This window comes from Spinacia oleracea, chromosome 1, assembly GCF_020520425.1.
Source record: "Spinacia oleracea cultivar Varoflay chromosome 1, BTI_SOV_V1, whole genome shotgun sequence".
Lineage (NCBI taxonomy): Eukaryota > Viridiplantae > Streptophyta > Magnoliopsida > Caryophyllales > Amaranthaceae > Spinacia > Spinacia oleracea.
In genome coordinates this window covers 111973506-111994748 of record NC_079487.1, presented here as the reverse complement: position 1 = coordinate 111994748, position 21243 = coordinate 111973506, and the positions used below count along the sequence as shown (strand labels likewise).

The following is a 21243-nucleotide window of genomic DNA, read 5'->3' as shown; positions in this document are numbered from 1 at the left end:
CTGTAAAAATTTGAGGCTTTGTTCTTGCATTTTGATCGTGAGGTTGGAAGTTGAACAAGCAAATTACTCCCTCTGTCCCGGAATACTCGACCCGGTTTGACCGGCACAGAGTTTAAGGGACTTGAATTGACTTATTTAATTTAATAGGTAGTACTCCCTCCATTCCTTTTTGTTCTTCCCATTTCCTTTTTTAGCATTTCTTTTTGTTCTTCCCCTACTGAATCTTTACTATTTTTGGCCATAGTTTTTTTACCAATTTACCCTAAGATTCCCCACTATTTACAAAAAATACCCTAAGATTCTACCCTTTCCCACCCACTTTTACCCCACCCACCTTATTTAATTAATTAACCTAACCCTACCCCCCCTCCCTTTATTACCCGTCCCTATCTCACAATCCCTCCCTCACCTCTCATTCTGATTTCTCTCTCTCACCTCTTCGGATCTCTCTCTCTCTCTTATTTCACTCTCTCTCTCTCTTAAAATTCCTCCCCTGTTCTTGAGAAAACCCTAGGTTTTCCGCCTCTGATCTGGGTTTTCCTCTCCAAATCTCGCAAATCTGAAACGTTTTCGCAGAAAAACGTTCATAAAAATTACTCGGAATCATTTTCCGATCAGATCCCCTCTATTTTTGTCCCCTTTTTGGTCCCTAATCGTCGCTGATCTCTGTTTTTCTGGTACTTTATGGGTTCTTCTTTGTCTAGAACTCGAGGTGATTCTGGGGTGGGAACTTCTGGTCAAAGAATCCCCGATTCCAACTGTGATTGGGGATCCAAGTGCAACTGTCCCAATAACGAGCATTCCTACTCCGCCGAATATAAAAACAATCTGTATTTGGCCCAAAAAGAAAATACGAGTACTCGAAACTATTTGGAAGAATGGTTTCGGAAGAGGGAAGTGGAGCCAGGAGAGGAGGTTGAGTCAAAATATGACGATCGGAAACCCACTCCCTCAGATCTGCGTTTTTTCGGTGAAGGAGATTCCGATGAGGTATTAATTTTGATTTTTTGCGATTTATTTAGGGTTATTGATGTCGGTTTTATTAAAATGGTTTGATGAAAGTTTGCATGTCTAAAAAAGTGGGATTTGATAAATGTTTGATTTATTTGGAGTATTGTTCATTAAACTCGGATTATTTTCTGGAGTAGTTGCTCTGATTTCCCATTGCATGTGTTAAAAATGCAGATCTGGTATTTGTTCGAATTTTTTGGAGATTTTTTGGAGATTTGTTGGATTCATTCGGGTTTTTTATGTTATTCTTTGCTCTGTTTTCTCATTGCATGTTGTTAAAATTGAGTTCTGATTTTATTTTGTGCTCTGTTTTTTCATTGCATGTTGTTAAAAATGAGTTCTGATTTTATTTTGGGCTCTGTTTTTTCATTGCATATTGTTAAAATTGAGTTCTGATTTTATTTGGAGCTATTTGGAAATTAGTTGAAGAAAATCGGAATATTCATGTGTTTTGTTGATCTGTTTTCCCATTGCATGTGGTTAAAAATGGGATCTGGATGTATTTGGGATATTATTTCACATTTTTTGGGTAAAAATGGGATCTGGATGTATTCCGAAAATTAGTTGGATTTTAATGGAATTATTGTGTGATTTGCTTTCATTTATCTCATTGCATGTGGTAACCATGGTGATCTGAAATTATTTGGAACTTTATTTTGAGTTGTTTGATTAAATCTGATTTTAATTCATGGTCCCCTGTTATTTTATGATGGCACTAATCATGTTGTTTGTCCCCTATTGATTGCAAGGAACCAAGTGGGTCTGATTCATTTGATCTGGTGTATGTTGGAGAGTGTGAAAATGAGAATGGTGATGCTGTTGGGTCTCCAGGACAACTTTCATCTGGTTATCCCTCCTCAAAGAAAGGAGAAAAGGGAAAAAAATCGGCTTCAGCATCTGATGATGCTTAGATAAGTCTGTCTCCTTTCTCCCTTTTTTCATTTTATTGAATGCTGGCTAGCTGTGGAGTCATAAGGTGGATGCCAACAACTGTGATCTGTTGTTGGCCAGGGGTGTTGTTGTTTGGATGATGATGTTGTGATTAGTTGTATGGATGTTGATGTTAGATATTTTAAGTTATGATATTGATATTGATAATGATGATTGGATGATGGTGTTTCCATATGGTTATGAAATTTTGTGGAATGTTGTCTGTGTGATGAACATGATTTGATGGCTTAATGTCCCCTGTTTTATGGTATGTTTTGTGTATGATAAATATGATGCTTTGGTGAGTATGAGATTTGATCAGTATAACTATGTTTTGGATTAGTAAAGGCATGAAATGAATATAATTTGGGGATAGGGTTTGAGTTATTTCAGTCCTCTCACTGTGGCCTGGTGTTGAATGCTTAATGTCCAAGCATGTCCCTTTAGGATACAATAATGTCCCTTTATTTATTGTGATCGATGATGAGTCTTTTTTTTGCTGAGGAACAAGTCCAACTAACCACAAATGCTCGTGCTGCCATTAGTATCAGTAATGATATTTCTCGGGCGCTAAGTGTTTGTGGTTTGGAGTTGTTTTAGTGATGCTTAGGGACATTCTGAGATCAATATTAGGAGGTTTGTGATCTTCAATGATGTGATTGTTGATATTCTGAGATCTTTGTTTTGATAATTGTCCTTTAACTTCTTTTGTCGAACGGAGTGAATGTCATTTCACACAATGGAATGTGAATATCAATCATTCCGTTCGGCAGAAGAATGTTAAAGATATGATAGTATTGAAACTACTTGATCAATGATGTGTGTCAATATGTCTGAGAAATGAAACCCTACATGTTAATGATCTGTTTAATGCTTCATGTCCCATTAATCAGTGGAGGTCTGTGATGAGTCTTTCATTTGATGAGGTTCAAACCCTATGTTTTGATCAGTTCATGGTGATCTGATGCATTGTTGATTGTTATTGTTATGCTTGATCTGTGATGAGTCTTTCATTTGCTGAGACTCAAACCCAATGTTCCAATAACACTTGTGCACCATTAGCATCATTGATGCTCTTCCGGAGCTAAGTGTTAGGGGATAGGGTTTGTGTCAATGATGCTTGGGGACATTCTGAGATCTTATGTCAGGTTAGACAGGAGAGGCAATTCATGTCTTGCAAAACATGTATAATGTGTTTCTGATATTCAATGATGTTAGTGTTGATATTCTGAGATCTTTGTTTTGATAATTGTCCTTTAACTTCTTTTGTCGAACGGAGTGAATGTCATTTCACACAAAATTATGTGAATATCAATCATTCCATTCGGCAGAAGAATGTTAAAGATATGATAGTATTGAAACTACTTGATCAATGATGTGTGTCAATATGTCTGAGAAATGAAACCCTACATGTTAATGATCTGTTTAATGCTTCATGTCCCATGAATCAGTGGAGGTCTGTGATGAGTCTTTCATTTGATGAGGTTCAAACCCTATGCTTTGATCAGTTCATGGTGATCTGATGCATTGTTGATTGTTATTGTTATGCTTGATCTGTGATGAGTCTTTCATTTGCTGAGACTCAAACCCAATGTTCCAATAACACTTGTGCACCATTAGCATCATTGATGCTCTTCCGGAGCTAAGTGTTAGGGGATAGGGTTTGTGTCAATGATGCTTGGGGACATTCTGAGATCTTATGTCAGGTTAGACAGGAGAGGCAATTCATGTATTGCAAAACATGTATAATGTGTTTCTGATATTCAATGATGTTAGTGTTTCTGATCTGTGATGTATGTGTTGATAACCTGAGATATTTGATTCTAAACATGTCCCTCACCACCAATCACCAAAGGGAATACAGATCATGTCACATCATTGATTGATCTAGTATCCCCTTTGGTGAATTGGTGGTGAGGTTGTAAATCATTTAGAAACAAATCTGTCAATGATGTAAAACAACTAAACTGAGAGTCAATGATGTTGCCTTGTTCATTGCTTCCTTGTTTTTGCTGCTTTGTTCTTGTTTCCTTACCATTACATCTTTTGGCACATCGGCATCCAATGGGGAAGAATTTCCATCTGAAAATGATGTGATATGCATTCTTTCCATTTGGATGCCGATGTGCTTAGAGATGTGATGTGAAGAAGTTTTTGTACTTATGCCTTGTGATCTGTGATGAGTCTTCATTTTATGAGTGTCAAACCCTTTGTTTTTCAATCAAACTCATGCACCATTAGCATCCATGATGTTTTTCAGGAGCTAAGTTTAATTGGAAAGGGTTTGATTCAATGATTTTTGGGGACATTCTGAGATATTTATGAATCTTTGTTTATGTGAGGCATATTCCATGTGTTATCAATGATGAATTGATTGTTTTTGTCAAAATTACATCTTTTGACGCATCGGTTTCAAAATGGGAATAATTTCCATCTGAAAATGATGTGATATTATTATTTATTTCCATTTTGAAGCCGATGTGTTTAGAGTTGTGATATTGCAAATGCTGCCTTGTTCTTAAGAACCCAATGCTGCCTTGTTTATAGTGTTGCCAATGCTGCCTTACCTCTGGTGCCTTGTACTTTTTCTGCCAATGCTGCCTTGTTCTTGTTATGTACTCATTTGATGTTTATTGCCTTGCCTTGATTACTCTACATTGATGTGAATAAGAATGATGGAAAAAAAACTTTACTAAACTTAAACATGAGATTCATTCATTGATGCTTCCAAAAGATATGCTTACAAAATGTTTTGCCTACATGTTATGCTTGCATTTAAGCTTACAAAAGTGACACATTGGTTTTACTTGTCAATTTAAAAACATGTCCCCAAAACACAAAAAGTTATCTAATTGTTTTCACCTTGCTTCACTGGTTTGCTTTCCATTCATCATAGAGTTGCATGCATTCATTAACTGCCCATATAGGTGCCTTGACTTGCTCTGGCAGTCTGCCTTCATCTTCTAAAATCTTCTTCTTGTTGTGTGGAAGTTGGTAATCATTGTTGCCTTTGTGTTTTAGAATCTCATTAGAAACAAACTGTAATGTCATCCACACATTAGACAATGTCTTAGGATGCAACTCATTAAAAGAATCATACACTGCTCCACTTAAGTCCTCCACAGTTTTAGGCATTTTCTTGTGCATAAGTGATTGTATTGACCTGAAAAATCCCAAGTCCAAGATGTTGCAATCTGGACTGTTTGCTGGCTGTTGAGTCAACACAAAAGTGAACCCATCTTGTTTGTAGTGTAGTTGCCATTCAGGATCATTTTGCAATATATGTGCCTTTGCATTATCTTGAATGATATAGATGACCTTTTCCCCTTCATGTGGTGGCCACTTTGCCTTGATTGCTGGAATTAGCATGTTGATCATCATTGCCCTTGTTTCAATTTGATTCACAGACTTCACTGGCTTTGTTTCAATGGTCCCCTTTACTCTGTTTTTTGATGTCCTCTTGGCTGCAACTGCATTTGTGAATGGAAATATGCCTATTTTACCATCAAATTCACAATTCCCATTTTCACCCCACCTTGGTCTGGCTACTGCTGCCATGAACATGAATTTTGGTATCTTGGTTCTTGAACTTGCACTTCTATGTGGATAGGGTTCATTGTTTGCAAGATAAACTCTCTGGTTTTTTTGAGTCAAATAAAACCACTTCTCATCAATATGAATGAAGTCATACATGCTGTAATATGTTGGTTCCTGTGGTATAGTGTAATCCATTATTAGTCTGAGTACCCACCTCATCCTTGCCATTTTGCATGCATCTGAAATGCCTGGATGCAAGGGACTTGAGTGTGGCTTAATAATTTTCCTCTTGATGAGCCTCCATACTGTTGTTGGTCCCAAATTGAGCATTCTTGCAAGATCTACAATGCATGTTCTGTCCCCCATGGCTATTTGTGCAATAGAGTCATATGTGACTTGAACCTTTTTCCTGCCACACTTGTGATACTTACTTTCCACCACATATGAATTCATTGCTGCCTTCTGCTTCTTTGCTTTGTCCCATATTGACCCTATGGTTTTTCTGTTGTAATCAAATTCTATGGCTGCATCCCTTATTGTCCCAAACAAAAGAGTTTCTGAATCTGGAATTTTTCTATTCAGCAGGTACACCAAAATTTCAAGCCTCAATTCATTATTTATTCTAGGAGTCCTAGGCTTATGATGATCTGTTCTGGGTGTTGCTGTTTGATGATGAATTGGTGATGCATTTTCTGATGGTGGTGGAAAGTTCAAATCAAAAAGAAATGGTACCTCTTGAAAGTTGGTAGTTTGCTGGTGCCCTTCCCCTTCTACTTCTGGTACTTGCTGTACATATTCAGTGCTGTTTGGTACATCTTCATTAAACCCAATGTCCCCAAAATCAGCAGCAGTATTTTGAGAAGCTTGTACCAAGTCAGCAGCATCATCACCTACCTCTGAGTCAGAATCGGAGTTAATGCCATCGCCTTCATCATCAGAAAATCCGAGGAAATCGTCATCCTCTTGATCTGAAGCCATTAATACCCCTGTTTTTTTGCTATTTAATGCTGAATTGAGGAAGAAATTTTGGTGTTTTGCTTGTATTTATTGAACTTGGTAAAAGTCAGATTTTGGTCTTTTGTGGGGGGAAAGTGACCCTATTTATAAAGGGAATTCACTATGTCAACCCCTCAAAAATTTGGAGGGAAATTAAAAATCCCCTGTTTTTTTATTTGGGGGGAAAATTTGGAGGGAAACTGAAATCAATTGTTTGGGCTTAATTTCCAGCCAAAAAAAACGTGAGTCATTGTATGATTAAATCTGATTGGTCCATGTAACAGCTGATGGGTCCCATACCCCATTTGACTGAATTTTTTTGCTGATTTCTTTCATTACTTTAATAAAATATCTACTTTTCTCCCTATTAATTAAATACTTTCTCTCTCTTTACTTTATTCAATTTCTTACACCCAATCATTATTCTTACACCCAATCATTACTCATATCCCAATACAAACCAAGATTCAGTTTTCTCAAACCACACCCAACATTCTTTAGGGGAAGAACAAAAGGGAATGGAGGGAGTAGTTGATAGTGGGGTATTATTTTAATGTAGTTAGTGGGAGGTGGGTTAAGAGGTGGGGTTGGGGGAGAGTAGGAGTTGAATTTTTAATTATTTTTTGTATGGAGTAGGGGGTATGTGGGTTAATAGGGGTGGAGTGAGAAATAATATAATATTGTTAGAATATTTCCATTTTTAGAAACAGGTCAAGTATTAAGGGACGGCCCGATAAGGAAAACAGGTCAAGTATTCCGGGACGGAGGGAGTATGTATTTTGATACTCCCTATTACTCAATCTGTATCTTAAAAGAGATACACTATTTTTTGGACATATTTTGGTCCCCATTTTAATTATTAATATTTTTCACTTTTTTATGGTCCCTACACTTCCTCACATCATCTTTTTACTATAATAAATAATTCACTCATTATCCCACTTGCATCTTATTTTAATAAATTCAATCACTCTCTTAAACAATGTGTCGATCAAGTGTATCTCTTTTTAAAATACGGAGGGAGTATCTTTAAGGGCTTTAAGCTATGTTTTTGCGTGTTTGTTTATTTAATTTTTTTTATGATTTTTTCCAAAGTGATAATATCAACAACATCTATACCTAGTCTATAAAAAGGATAACCATAGATTATTAGAAGCCATGTGTCACCATAGATTATTGGAAGCCATGTGTCATCTCTCATTTCATTCATTAATTTATTATTAGTTTTTTTTTTTTATTATTGTTTCTATGTTTTACAACTTTAACTCCTCTTCCACTTCATCTTCCTTATTCAACATAAATTATCAATAGTCCAATATACACATTAATCTCTTCCACTTCACCCCCTTTAACATTCAATATTAACCCAACATATATTTTTTATATTTTTTCAACCTTCAAATTAGGGGTGACAATTTCATCAAAGTCCGACGGATATTCGAACAACCCGAACCAAATATATGGTTAAACCCGATAAAACACTACTGTTAAACGGGTGGCGTGTGGATCGGGTGATGGGTCGGGTCGGATTCGGGTGGAGCTTCATCCAACCCGTCACCCTATCCATCATTTGATCCATCCATCCATCCGTTAAAATTAATAATTTTGTTTACTACAATTACTTAATTATTAATAGAATCATGTATGTATTACATAATAATTTTTTATTATTAGTTTTTGGTTATTTTATTATGTAGATGTCAAAATTATAATTCATTGTCCACCATATAAACACATATTACTTTATATTGATTGATATTATAAATAAAGTTGACGATACTTTTAATTACTATCGTTAATCATCCGACCAACCCAATTCATCCGCGGATGCATGATGGATGAGTCGGATGTGGATGGAGGGCAAATGGAGTGACGGATGGGTTGGATCATAGATGAAAAGTTGACGGATGGAGGCAGATGAATCTCCACCCAATCCACCTTCGATCCATTGCCACCCTACTTCAAATTACACCTCTATTTAATTCATATATTACCAAAAATCACAAGTCATCACTAATTAAAACTTTAAAAGACAGCTGAACAACCATTATACAACCGCCCGTTCTATGAACGGGCTCAAAAGCTAGTTAAAATAAATTAAGGTTCCAATGAGACGCATTTTAGGAGAGATAAGGAAACAAAAGGGGTCTAAGTTATCACTTTTTTCACCGTTTGGGGTCTATGTTTTATTTTTTCACCCATTAGGGTCTATTTTCAATTTTTAGGCAAACTAACTCTTATTTAACCCACCTTAAACCATACATGATTTTTAAAATAATAAAAAAAGTTATATAATGCTATCTTAATTAATTACAAGACGTTTTTTTTTGAAAAAAAGTTATATAATGCTTAATTAATTAATAAATAATGAAGTAAGCCTCCCATTAATAAATTACTACGTATTTACCAAGGGTCAATAATGCTATGTAAGCAATGATAAATAGAGCTTATGGGTCGAGTTTAACTAAATGGGTCAACACGACATGGCAAGTTTAATTAAAATGGGTCAGGTTATTGTTGTAATTCTCAACACGAAACTGACACGACTTAAACCGCCTAAGAAAAAAAATCAATAATTCAATGTATTTGGTGATAAACTTAAATAACATAATCAACTTTATTAAACAAACACGACACGAACCAGACACGAAAAAAGGGGTTAGTGTCAAGAGTCTCCAACACGATTAGTTAAATGGGTCAATATGATACGATACATTTTTAAACGGGTCGGGTTCGTATTGAGCTTTACCAATCCATTTATATTCGACACGAATACGACCTGAAAGACAAAAGCATTCTACTTAGGGCGGGATAAACCGTGGGGTTGTTACTCCCATGATGTCCTCCTCCAAAATTCTGGCCAACTCCCCTGGTGCTTGTACCAAAATGGTCACCGGTTTAGATTGAGCGACTCTTTGATTGGCTAACCAATCCGCCGCGTGGTTACCCTCTCGGTATACATGGATTACTTTCACAATCCAACTGCTATCATTGATCAGGTTTCGACAGTAGTTGATGAGGTGGGAACATTCCCCTAGATTGGCTTCGTTGCTCTTGATTGCTGGAACACATGCTAGATTGTCTGGTTGGACTAGGAGCTTCTCAGCACCTTATCAGTTTCAGTCACTATCTTTTTAATTTCAGGTAACTTATCAGTTTCAGCTTGATTTCAGTCAGTATTACCAAACAGAGCCTTAATCTTAACCATTATTATATTGACTTAGATTTTTATTTTATTTATATATATTTTCGGTATATATTTCCACTCAATTTTTTTTTTTTTTATAAATAATGAACTAGTTATTATCCTGCAACAGTGCAACACCATGGCAGAAGAAATGGCAAGAAGACAAGAAGTGGTGGAGGTGTAAGGGGATGAAGGAATACCAATATCCATTTTTGGACCTCAAATTTTTGTCGTTGGACCATCGTCCATGGTTGGCTTCCGTATATCTTTCATAATTAATCATCGTAAAACCATTTCCATTGTTAGTAATGAATATTCGGGTGTATTTATTTTTTCTTTCTTATTGGTAACGAGTTAAAATATTCAAGGTGTTAATTGTTACTTTAAATCTTTTCTCCTCAAGGACGGAGGCCAAATTTGGTGTCTAATATGTTGTTATTGATTCTTCTGCTAAACTTTGAATGACATGATCAGTATTGGTTTCAACTGCGAATCTGCGATTGGATATTAGATTTATTACTTTCAAATCTATCACCGGGGAAGAAGGAAAAAATAACTGACATCTTTTAGGTCTTTTTTTTTTTAAAAAAAAAAAGTGTTTTTAGTTTATTATTTGTTTAAAAAATATCTACTAAGTCAAAGTAACCTACGACGATGATCAAATAGTAAAACATCAATGGTTAATATTAAAAGAACTACTACAATGGCTACAATGTTGGTGTAGCAGTTGAATTTTTTTTCCTAATCAACATTTTATTTATTTATTTTTCTAAATATCTTATACGGCCATAATTAAGGGTCATAAACTCTTATTAATCATAATCACTTATATAATCCGAATATGTTAGAAAAATTATTAAGTTGTGCAAATAGTGTAAACACTTAAAAGCGGTACTCCATAGAACAATTACTAAAATTGGCAGAAGTAATATAAGTTATATTAACCAATTTAGTTTCCTGGTATTGTAAGATTATAAAATCATTATTCAAAAGTAGAGACTTGAATTAACTTGAGACTTGAGAGTGGTTCTATGAAAATAATACATTTCTTATATTTCCTATAAAAAAAAATAGAAAAAGTGCCAAATATAGATTTATAGAATAACGTATGGGAATACTCCATGAAATCTTAAGGTGAGATTTCTTTAATTATTGCATGCAATGTCAAGTGATTTCAAAGATGCTTACTGGACATTGCCATTTGACATCATTGCTAGAAGGATACTGAAATGACTTGTCCTCACGGGGAGGTCGAATGACTTTGGATTTCTTCATCAAGTTGCTAAACTCCACAAATTATTAAGGGTTGTGAAGCTGTGTTGACAAACCAGTATAGGAGTATTTCACTTTCTGCATGCCGTAGGTGTAGGCACGTAGGTGCTTGGAAAATAAATTTGACCAGAGTTTATCTTTTTATTTTTGGCAGTAATTTGACCAAAATTTATAACCGGTTGCAACTACTACGGTTAAAAACTGAACCGATTTGAGAACCCAACCTAATCGACCGTTATATCCAACCCGATAAAATCAATGACTGATTTTGACATGAACTTGAATCGACACCCGATCGAAATAAATATGGCCGATAACCGAACTGACCCAACTCGAAAATGATCTGAACCCAATTTGACACCAGACTTGATGCTAATTCAAAATCGATTGTAAACCGGTGACGCCTGTTATTGACCTGACATGTTAACACCCATTAAATGAGTAACTTAATGGCGCGTGAGCCCGTGAGGTGCATATCGTAAATTCATCCCCGAAATTTTGAGTCAAGGCTCATAATTTGGACAAAGGTAGTATGTTACAAGATAAAAAATTTATAAGGTAATTATTTACAACATAAATTTTTTATTAGGTATTAATTACAGTATTTTTTTTATAAGGTACACTACAAGAATTTGTATCTTTAACGACAACCTAATTACGACGGGTCAAAAATCCCGTCGCAAAAGCCTTTTGCGACGGGGCTAACAACCAAACAATGACGGGAATAACCGTCGCAAATGTCTTTTACGACGGGTTTACGACGGATTTACGACGGGATTTCTATTAATGACGGCCCCCTTTTATGACGGGTTCGCGTTAGGAAATCCCGTCGTTAATGAATGATTATTGGCCTTTCGCGACGGGATTTCCCGTCGTTAATAGTACAATTTCTTGTAGTGGTAGTTTCTCGCAGAAACACGATTTTATAAGGTACTTCTTTACGAATTGGCCATGGAAACATTGTAGGTTGGTTTTCCATAAGCTTAAATTACTGTTGAAAGGATCTTATAAACCAAATGGCTGAAATTTACTTTAACCATTATTGGAACCTGATGGAACCTGAAATGAGATAACAACCAAACACGACCCAAACGAACCTGCCCCAAACTCGAATAGAATAACGACCCGACCAAATCATGACCCAAAATGACCCACCTCGAGTAACGTTTTGATAGCTCTAGTTGCTACCAAGGCTATTTGATAGGGTCCAATATGAGTTGGCAACGTATAAATGTGTACGGTGGAACACTTTAAAAGTTCGATTCATAGACAAAAAAATTTACTAGATAAAAAGGAATCCTATTGAAACGACACCTATCACATGCTAGTCAGCCCAATTATATAGGTTTTCTCTTGAGCTAGCTACTTCCAAGCATTTCGCAATTGACGGGACTCGACCATATTACCTCCAAATCACAAGGTAAGTTCCCCACCAACTCCAACTTAGGTTGATTAATTAGATTCATAATTCATAGAATTAAGGATACTCATGTACAATTGTACACCCTTAACAAAATTTGATGGGGTCGAATATGAGTTGGAATTTATTTATTTAAAACATAGGTTTGTAATTTTGTGTTATTAATCCAATAAAAAAGGGCAGTCGAATAAAGAGTGACATAATTGTACCTAGTCTAACACGAGTTTTGATAGAGAAGGGGTAAATTTAAGAGAAAGTTTGTCTGATAAAATGCAGTTAAAAAAAATACTCCCTCCCTCCATCCCTTGAAATATTTCCTATTTGATGGAACACAAAGATACCTAAAAAAAAAACTATCCCTCGGCAATCACTAAAATGGCAAACACAGATTGAACAAAAGTATACAAAAGACGAAAATAACAGACTTCTCATTCATAACAGAGTGCTGATAGTGTTGGAACTGCATTACGAAAGCACCCTACAATCCTAAAAGACTGATTCAGGTATAGGCAACATTAAAACATACAGAGTACACTACATCTCCCTCAAAAAAGAAATACTCAAGAAAAGATGATACGCACTAGGAAACCAAAATGCAACTTCAGTCCAAGTTAACTGATAATCAGAGAATGCTAGGAACTCGAAGGCTTGCAGCCCTTTATCTTCTTTCCGAGAAAGACATTAGTCAGCACCATGTCCGTCTCGAAGGAGGCCTTCAATATTGCTAATCCCTGGAAAAAGACACCAACACCAACACCACCACCGGGTTAATTAAAAATTACTGTGAAATTTGAAAGACAAATATAGAGATCAGGTTTAATACCTCCTGAAGACCAACTTGAACTTCTTTTTCTTCCAACTTATCGAAATCCTCAACGTGCGACTTGATGAGAGCGATAGACATGGGTTTGACAGCTAAATTATCCATCACCATATATGTTGCTGGACCCTTGACATATGTGTTGGAGGATGATGTTTTTGGGGTTACGTATGTGAAGCTCGATTCAGACATTTCTGACCTACACACCGGGCAAATAGCGCTTGGGTAATCACTTATACATTTATGTGCTGGTACCTTACACTTGGAATATTTTATGGTAGTTGGGAATTCTTTCAATGACAACAATGGAACAACAACAGCAGTACTTGGTTTAAGTACTGAATCTTTGTTTTGATTGCCCTCAAAGTACCCTGTGTCCAACGTTTCGATACTTTTGTAGAGTTCTCCAAGGCAACCAACCATGTCTTTTGCATTCAGAAGTTTCACAACAGTTGCAAGCGGAAGATTCATTATATCAAAGAGAAAATCTACAAATTCTTTCCCACTTTCTGCAAAAACGACCTTCTTTGCTTTTACATCCACCATCATCTTTAATTTCAATACAGCCACTTTTTGCGCCATACTCGAATCACTACACTTATTTTCTGAAACTGGGAATGAACTTTGACAGATATTTTCTACAAAAAGCAATCAAAAGAAGATTACAAACTCGCACAACGGCATGAAAGCTGTAATTGAGGTTATAGCATCACCAATTCACATGTAAAATCAATGTTTTTTATACTACAACTAAAGGCGAGTGTGTCAAACAAAATTATTAACTGAGCCAATGAAAACAGAAAACAGTAGAAAATCAGCCTAAGATAAGTTGGCAGAAAGATTTAAAACCCTTTGTTGGATATATGTCACAAATTTTAATTACTACAAGTAATATTTAATTATTTACATAGTCTCCAAGGCTTGAAGACCCTTGGCCTCCAAGTATGTAATACTTGATCTCCAAGGCTTGAAGACCCTTGGCCTCCAAGTTTGTAATACTTGGGCTCCAAGGCCAAGGCTATCTCTTGTAGTATAAATACTACTTATACTCCCCTTGTATCACCAACACACAATATCAAATAAATACACAACCCATCACCATACTCCATAATATAACTTCGAGAGTCATACCATATTCTTGTACCCTTCGGGTTGTACTCTCATGAGAGTCATACCATAATCTTGTACCCTTCGGGGTTGTATTCGTGTTCGTCGTTTGTGGGTTGTTTATGTGTACCTCTTTTTCTTTATCTTGTCTATCTTTTTTCTATTTCTCAATCTCTTTATTTGCTTCCGCTTGCGCTTCTAACCCAAACACCCTTTCGCTAATTCTCTTCTCACACCATCAAATTTACCATTTTCCAATTCCTCGTATAGGATATATGATATTTATATTTATCTTTTTCATTTTACAAAAGTTTGTTAGTGAGTTTGTTGCAAGTTAGTTAGGGTTAGTTGCTTGCTTGTATATAAAGCAATGTTGGCTTCTCTTCCAAGCCAAGAAACTTAATCAGTAAATTCAAGTTTTCTTCAACTATTTTCTCTCTAGCATTCTGAAACTCTCTTAGATTCTTCATGGTATCAGAGCTGGATCTCATTTTCGAGATTTAGGTTTTCGATTTAGTGAATCAATACTGCACGAATTGCTTGGATTGCTGCGAAACTTCTTGCAATTGCGAAGTTTCTTGCACAATTTTGCGATTTCAAATCTGCGATTGTGATTGTATTTGATTGATTGTTGATATAATGGCGACTGATAGCTTTGAAACTCATCAAGATTCTTATCAAAACAATGGTGAAAATGGAGGTAATCTTGATCCTTATTTCATAGCTAATTCAGACAGTCCAACTTCTTCTTTAGTTTCTGCTGTTTTCAATGGTTCGAATTTCTTGCGATGGAAAAGGAATGTTATGAGAGCATTGATAGCTAAAAACAAAGAAGGTTTTGTGAATGGAGGAATTATCAAACCTGCTGTGAATCACAGAGATTATTGTAAGTGGAAACGTGCTGATTTCATGGTAGTGAGTTGGATTTTAAGCTCTATGAACAATGAGTTAGCAGATGATTTTGGATACATTGATAATGCTGGAGAATTATGGAAGGAATTAAATGAGAGGTTTGGACAGTCCAATGGACCTTTGATCTATCAACTGAAGAAGGAAATTGATAGTTTAAAACAAGATAATATGACTATTGTTACCTATTATGGTAAGTTGAAGAAACTGTGGGAAGAAATGCAGAGTTTGAGGGCATTTCCTACTTGTATTTGTGGTGCTTTGAACAGCTGTAGTTGCCAAATCTTGAAGAAAATAGCTGAGTTTGAAGAAGAAGATAGAATGATGAAGTTTTTGTTAGGGTTAAATGGAGGATTTGAAGGAACTGTGACAAATGTGCTATCCATGGATCCTTTACCAAGTATAAACAGAGTTTTTGCTATCACTCAACAAATAGAGAAGCAGAAAGAAGTCAGTGGTGCAGCTGTTGAGGCTAGTGCTATGAGTAGCAGTGCTATGGCTGCTCAATCATACAAAGGTGATCAATCTCAGAGGTTTGCTGGTGTAGAGAAAGACTGGAAAGAGATAAAGAAAGAAAAAAATGCACAAGATATGCACACATTGCAAAGGTAAGGGGCATACTGTGGATCAATGTTTCAAGCTCATAGGCTATCCTGATTGGTACAACACAATTAAGGCCTCAAAAGGGTCACAGTATCAAGCAAATGGAAGCAGACTTGTTGCTAATGTAAACTCAGCTGCTGATGTTGGAGATAATCCTCTTGATGATCAGTTGAATGGTTCTGCTGGTTCTGTGAACAATGAAATGATCAATGCAATTTGCCAAGAGGTTTTGAAAGCAATGAAAGGCAAGCAAGTTCAGTATGGTGATACTTCTGGAGTTTCTGGTTCTTATGCAAACTATGCAGGTATCATTTCTCACTCTTTTAACTGCACTGTGAATAAAATGCTTAATTGTGGATTATGGATTGTGGACTCTGGAGCTTGTGATCATATGACATATGATGAGAGTATTTTGATAAACAAGAGACCACTTCAAAAGACAATTAAAGTTGGCTTGCCTGATGGAACACAATTGAATGTTGACACAGTTGGTGATGTTGTTCTTAGTGATAAACTGGTTTTGTCAAATGTGTTATTGGTCAAAGGTTTCAAACACAATCTGATGTCTGTTGGTAGGTTGATTGAACAAACTGGCATTCATGTTATATTTACTGGTGATGGGTATTCTTTCCAGGACCCTTCTAGTTCAGCTATGCTTGGTGCTGGAAACAAGACTCAAGGTCTTTACTACTTTGCTAAACACACAGATCTTCAAGATCTTAAGTGTAGTGGAAACACAGCTGCTACTGTAGTACAGGATGGTAATACTCATGTAAATACTGGTGTTTTGCCAAATAAGACTGCTACTAGTATGTTTCAGTCTAAAATGGATAACAGGAATAAATTAGATCTTTTACATGCCAGATTAGGACATCCTTCTCTGTCAAAAATGAAGTATGTTGATGAAGCATATTGTAAAGGATTTACTGAATATAATTGTGATGTTTGTTTTCATTCAAAGCATCATAGATTTCCATTCAAAAAGAGTGACAGTAGAGCATCTGAATGTTTTGAACTGATTCATCTGGATTTATGGGGGTCATATAGGGTTAGAAATTTAGATGGTTCAGCTTATTTCTTGACTGTGTTGGATGATCATAGTAGAGTTACATGGACCTTTTTGCTTCACAACAAGATGCAAGTAGAAAAGGTGGTGGCAGATTTTATCTCTATGGTTGACACTCAATATCACAAAAGAATAAAAAGAATAAGGTCTGACAATGGAACTGAAGTAGTGAATGATTCTTGCAGAGTTTTGTTTGCTAGTAAAGGTATCATACATGAAAAAAGTGTTCCTTATGTTCCTCAACAAAATGGTAGGGTTGAGAGGAAACACAGAAGTCTTCTTGAAATAGCTAGAGCCTTAAGATTTTATGCTGGATTGCCTAAGAAGTTTTGGGGAGAATGTGTACTTACAGCCACACATTTGATAAACAAAATTCCAGTTAAGGTGTTGAATTGGAAAACTCCATTTGAGGTTATGTTTCAGAGTGTTCCTGTATATGACACACTAAGGGTCTTTGGCTGTTTATGTTTTGCTCACAACACTCAAGTCAAAAAAGATAAGTTTGATTCTAGAACTAGGAAGTGTATTTTCCTAGGCTATCCTGCTGGTTATAGGGCTTTCAAGCTTTATGATATGGATACACACACTGTCTTTGTTTCTAGAGATGTCATCTTCTTTGAGGATGTATTTCCATACAAATCTCAACCTACACATAATCCTGATATTTTGAAAACTGTTCAAACAGTTCATTTTGGTTCTGAAGCCAATTCTCATTCTGCACATCTTTCTTCTGATATACAGAATCATATTCACACTGAATCTCCACTTTTATCCTTAAACACTTCTCCACCACATTCATCTCAAAATTCTTTACATTTTGCTCCCAATTCTTCTTCTTCTTCTCATAGTTCTGGTTCAACACACAATACTGAACCTGAAATTCACATTACTTCTCCTAATACTCAACTTAATCAGTCTCCTAATATCATACAACCTATTGTTCCAACTCTTGTTACCAGACAAAGTTCCAGAACAATTAAACCTTCAACTGCTCTCAAAGACTTTGTTGGAGCATATATTCCACACAGACATGACACTTCTTCTTCTGAATCTGTTTCTTTTGCTGTAAAAGACTGCTCTCTTGACAATGATTGTGATGATCTTTGGTTAACTGATTTGGCACTCAATAGCTTTGACACTTGGGAATCATTAGCTTTTACTGTGTTTCAGTCTCCCAATGATCCCAAGCACTACAATCAAGCTAAACATGATGCTAACTGGTTAACTGCTATGGATAAAGAAATCCAAGCCTTGGAGAGTAATGATACTTGGGAACTTACTCAGTTACCCAAAGATAAGAAAGCAATTGGCTCTAAGTGGGTTTACAGAATCAAACTCAATCCTGATTACACTATAGATAGGCATAAAGCTAGATTAGTGGCAATTGGTTATCAGCAAGTGGAAGGAAAGGATTTTACTCAGACTTTTTCCCCTGTTGCTAAATTAGCTACTGTGAGAATTGTCATTGCACTTGCTGCTGTAAGAGGTTGGCCACTATATCAGCTGGATGTCAATAATGCCTTTTTACATGGCTATATTGATGAGGAGGTTTACATGAAGCCACCTCCTGGTTATCTTAAAGCTCAGCCTGGACAAGTTTGTAAACTCAAGAGATCCTTATATGGTTTGAGACAAGCATCTAGGCAATGGAACAAGGAATTGAACAAATTTCTGATTTCTCTCAACTTTCAGCAATCTAAGCAGGATTATTCTCTGTTTACAAGGACTTATGATGCAGAATTTCTTGTGATTTTGGTTTATGTGGATGATATATTGATTACTGGTACTTCAAAGGCTCAAATTGAAGAAGTGAAAGTTGCTCTAGACACTGCTTTTACAATCAAGGATCTTGGTCTGCTTGCTTATTTCCTTGGTATTGAAATCCACAGAACTGATAATGGTATTTTTCTTTCTCAAAGAAAATACATTCAGGACATTCTAATTGATGCTGGTATGGAAGAATGTACTCCTGCACCAGCTCCTCTTTCATGTGGTCTAAAATTGTCCATTGCTGATGGGGTTTTGCTTGATGATCCTGATGTATATAGAAGGCTTGTTGGTAGATTGCTTTACCTAGGCATCACAAGACCTGATTTGTCCTACTGTGTGCAGCATCTCAGTCAATTTGTTCATTCTCCAAGAGTTCCTCATCTCAAGGCTGCTCTTCATGTCTTAAAGTACTTAAAGGGTACAATAGATAATGGTTTATGGTATACAGCTGATTCTAATACAGAGTTAAGTGCATATAGTGATGCTGACTGGAGTGCCTGTCAATACAGCAGCAGATCTTTAAGTTCTTATGATGTCTTCCTTGGCAACAATTTGGTTTCTTGGAAGACTAAAAAGCAGCGTAGTGTGAGTAAATCTTCAGCTGAGGCAGAGTACAGAAGCATGTCTGCAACTGCCAGTGAGCTTGTTTGGATTCAGGGATTACTTGAAGACCTTCAAGTTCACATTTCATTGCCTGTTAAGTTATTGTGTGATAATACTTCTGCTGAACATCTTGCCAAGAATCCCATGTTTCATGACAAGACCAAACACTTAAAAAGGGATATGCATTATGTTCGTGAGCAAGTAGAGGATGGTTTTATTGAAACTGCTCATGTTTCTGGTGCCCTACAACTTGCAGATTTGTTAACTAAACCACTTGCTTCTTCTCGACATCAGTTTCTATCTGCCAAGCTTGGACTTGTGTCTAAAGTCCAGCTTGAAGGGGGAGTATAGGATATAGGATATATGATATTTATATTTATATTTTTCATTTTACAAAAGTTTGTTAGTGAGTTTGTTGCAAGTTAGTTAGGGTTAGTTGCTTGCTTGTATATAAAGCAATGTTGGCTTCTCTTCCAAGCCAAGAAACTTAATCAGTAAATTCAAGTTTTCTTCAACTATTTTCTCTCTAGCATTCTGAAACTCTCTTAGATTCTTCACCTCGACTCTCTGAGTTTGGAATTACAAACAACCCAACACAGTTCTTAAACCCCTAATTAAGTAATTAACGTCTTCCCTAAATCCCTCTCGACGAACCTAATTAAGGAAAGGGCATTGCTCTCAAGCCTTAACATTACTCTACCAACTACCTATCACTGGTGACTAAGAATTAAGCCAATTAAATTATATACAACAAAAATCAAAAGATAAAATTGGCTTGATAAACCCAAATTAAGAATAATACTAGGGTTTCGATGCAGAGAAACAGGATTACTGAACTCATTGTTAATTAATCAGAAATTTTATCATTAAAATATGTTCAGTAAATCTGTAATACTAACATTACCAAACAAAATTGAAATAATTCAACGAAAACGGTACCCTAGTAGCAGACTAGCAGTAGATATAGGAGAGAGTCGGAGAGAGAAAAGTGTGATACTCACCGGACGATGGAAACAAACGGCGGCGGCGGCGCGGGGTGGCGTAATTTACTGTGGAAGGAAGATGACTTCTGACAAATATTGTTCAAAGTTTTCTTTTAATGATTGATCAATCACGAATATATATAGCAGCACAATATAATGGAATTTGTAAGTCGACTTAAACTAGGAAGGGCAGTACAATATAATGGAATTTGTAAGTCGACTTAAACTAGGAAGTTTTTTTTTTTTTTTTTTTTTTTTTTTTTTTTTTTTTTTTTTTTTTTTTTTTTTTTTTTTTTTTTAACAGGGACTAGGAAGTTACTGCTATCGTTATGATAGGATATTCTCAGTGGCATTAGAGCATCTCTAATGGCAAGCTAGTTTGACAATTAGCTTGTTATGCCACATAAGATTTTAAGCTATTTTATTGTCTAGCTAATTTATGCTCCAATGGCTAGCAAATAGCTTGTTATTTAAATTGGTCCTACTTGTTCCACTTGTCAATTATTTATTTGAAAAATTTGGGAGCTAGTTGTCAAGCAAATTAGCTTGTTTAAGCTAATTTGCTTGGCCAAGCTAATTTATTATCTTCACTCCAATGGTCTAGCTATTAGCTTGAAACTTTTATAAATTTCAAGCTAGTCCCTAGCTACAACAATTGGAGATGCTCTTATCCTAGTCTAACTCTAATGTATCAGAAATTCAGAATATGAAACGTCTAATAGTAGAATACTAGATTAGATCTCGTGTACGCACGAATATTTTAAATTTATTTTTTTACCATTTTTATAAAATATTTGACTAACAAAAAAATTCTTCAAAAGGAAAGTAATACGGAATATAAAGGATCTTGACAGATTTTCAGAATATAATAAAGTTAGAATATAGTTCACAAATATTATTTTTAGAGAAATAAAATTACAACTGAAAATTTATACTAAAAATAAAATAAATAGGGAATGATAAAATTTAAATAAATACTGAGAACTATTTTCTTCAATAATGCTTGAAGATTCGTAAATTCCCAAAATA

At 35.8% G+C, this 21243-nt stretch overlaps 3 protein-coding genes across 4 annotated transcripts; 2 read left to right on the top strand and 1 right to left on the bottom strand.

The window, feature by feature from the left end:
* The first annotated feature begins 160 nt into the window (after positions 1-160).
* Positions 161-6862, top strand: LOC130470247 (uncharacterized). 2 transcript variants are annotated; one of them, XM_056839937.1, is made up of 3 exons: positions 161-990; positions 1761-1926; positions 6064-6862. In XM_056839937.1, the coding sequence occupies exons 1-2, from the start codon at positions 685-687 to the stop codon at positions 1920-1922; spliced, it is 468 nt and encodes a 155-aa protein (XP_056695915.1). In that variant the 5' UTR covers positions 161-684; the 3' UTR covers positions 1923-1926; positions 6064-6862. The 2 variants fall into 2 exon arrangements, with proteins under 2 accessions (XP_056695915.1, XP_056695914.1); XM_056839936.1 differs by having other exon boundaries at positions 6061-6862.
* Positions 6863-12755: 5893 nt separating this feature from the next.
* Positions 12756-20408, bottom strand: LOC110806196 (uncharacterized). Its single transcript, XM_022011830.2, has 3 exons — positions 20233-20408; positions 13177-13811; positions 12756-13084 (listed from the first exon to the last, which is right to left on the bottom strand). The coding sequence occupies exons 2-3, from the start codon at positions 13753-13755 to the stop codon at positions 12986-12988; spliced, it is 678 nt and encodes a 225-aa protein (XP_021867522.1). The 5' UTR covers positions 13756-13811; positions 20233-20408; the 3' UTR covers positions 12756-12985.
* Positions 13824-16746, top strand: LOC110806201 (uncharacterized). The gene is made up of 2 exons (XM_056839924.1): positions 13824-16097; positions 16427-16746. The coding sequence occupies exon 1, from the start codon at positions 14920-14922 to the stop codon at positions 15799-15801; it is 882 nt and encodes a 293-aa protein (XP_056695902.1). The 5' UTR covers positions 13824-14919; the 3' UTR covers positions 15802-16097; positions 16427-16746.
* Positions 20409-21243: the final 835 nt, after the last annotated feature.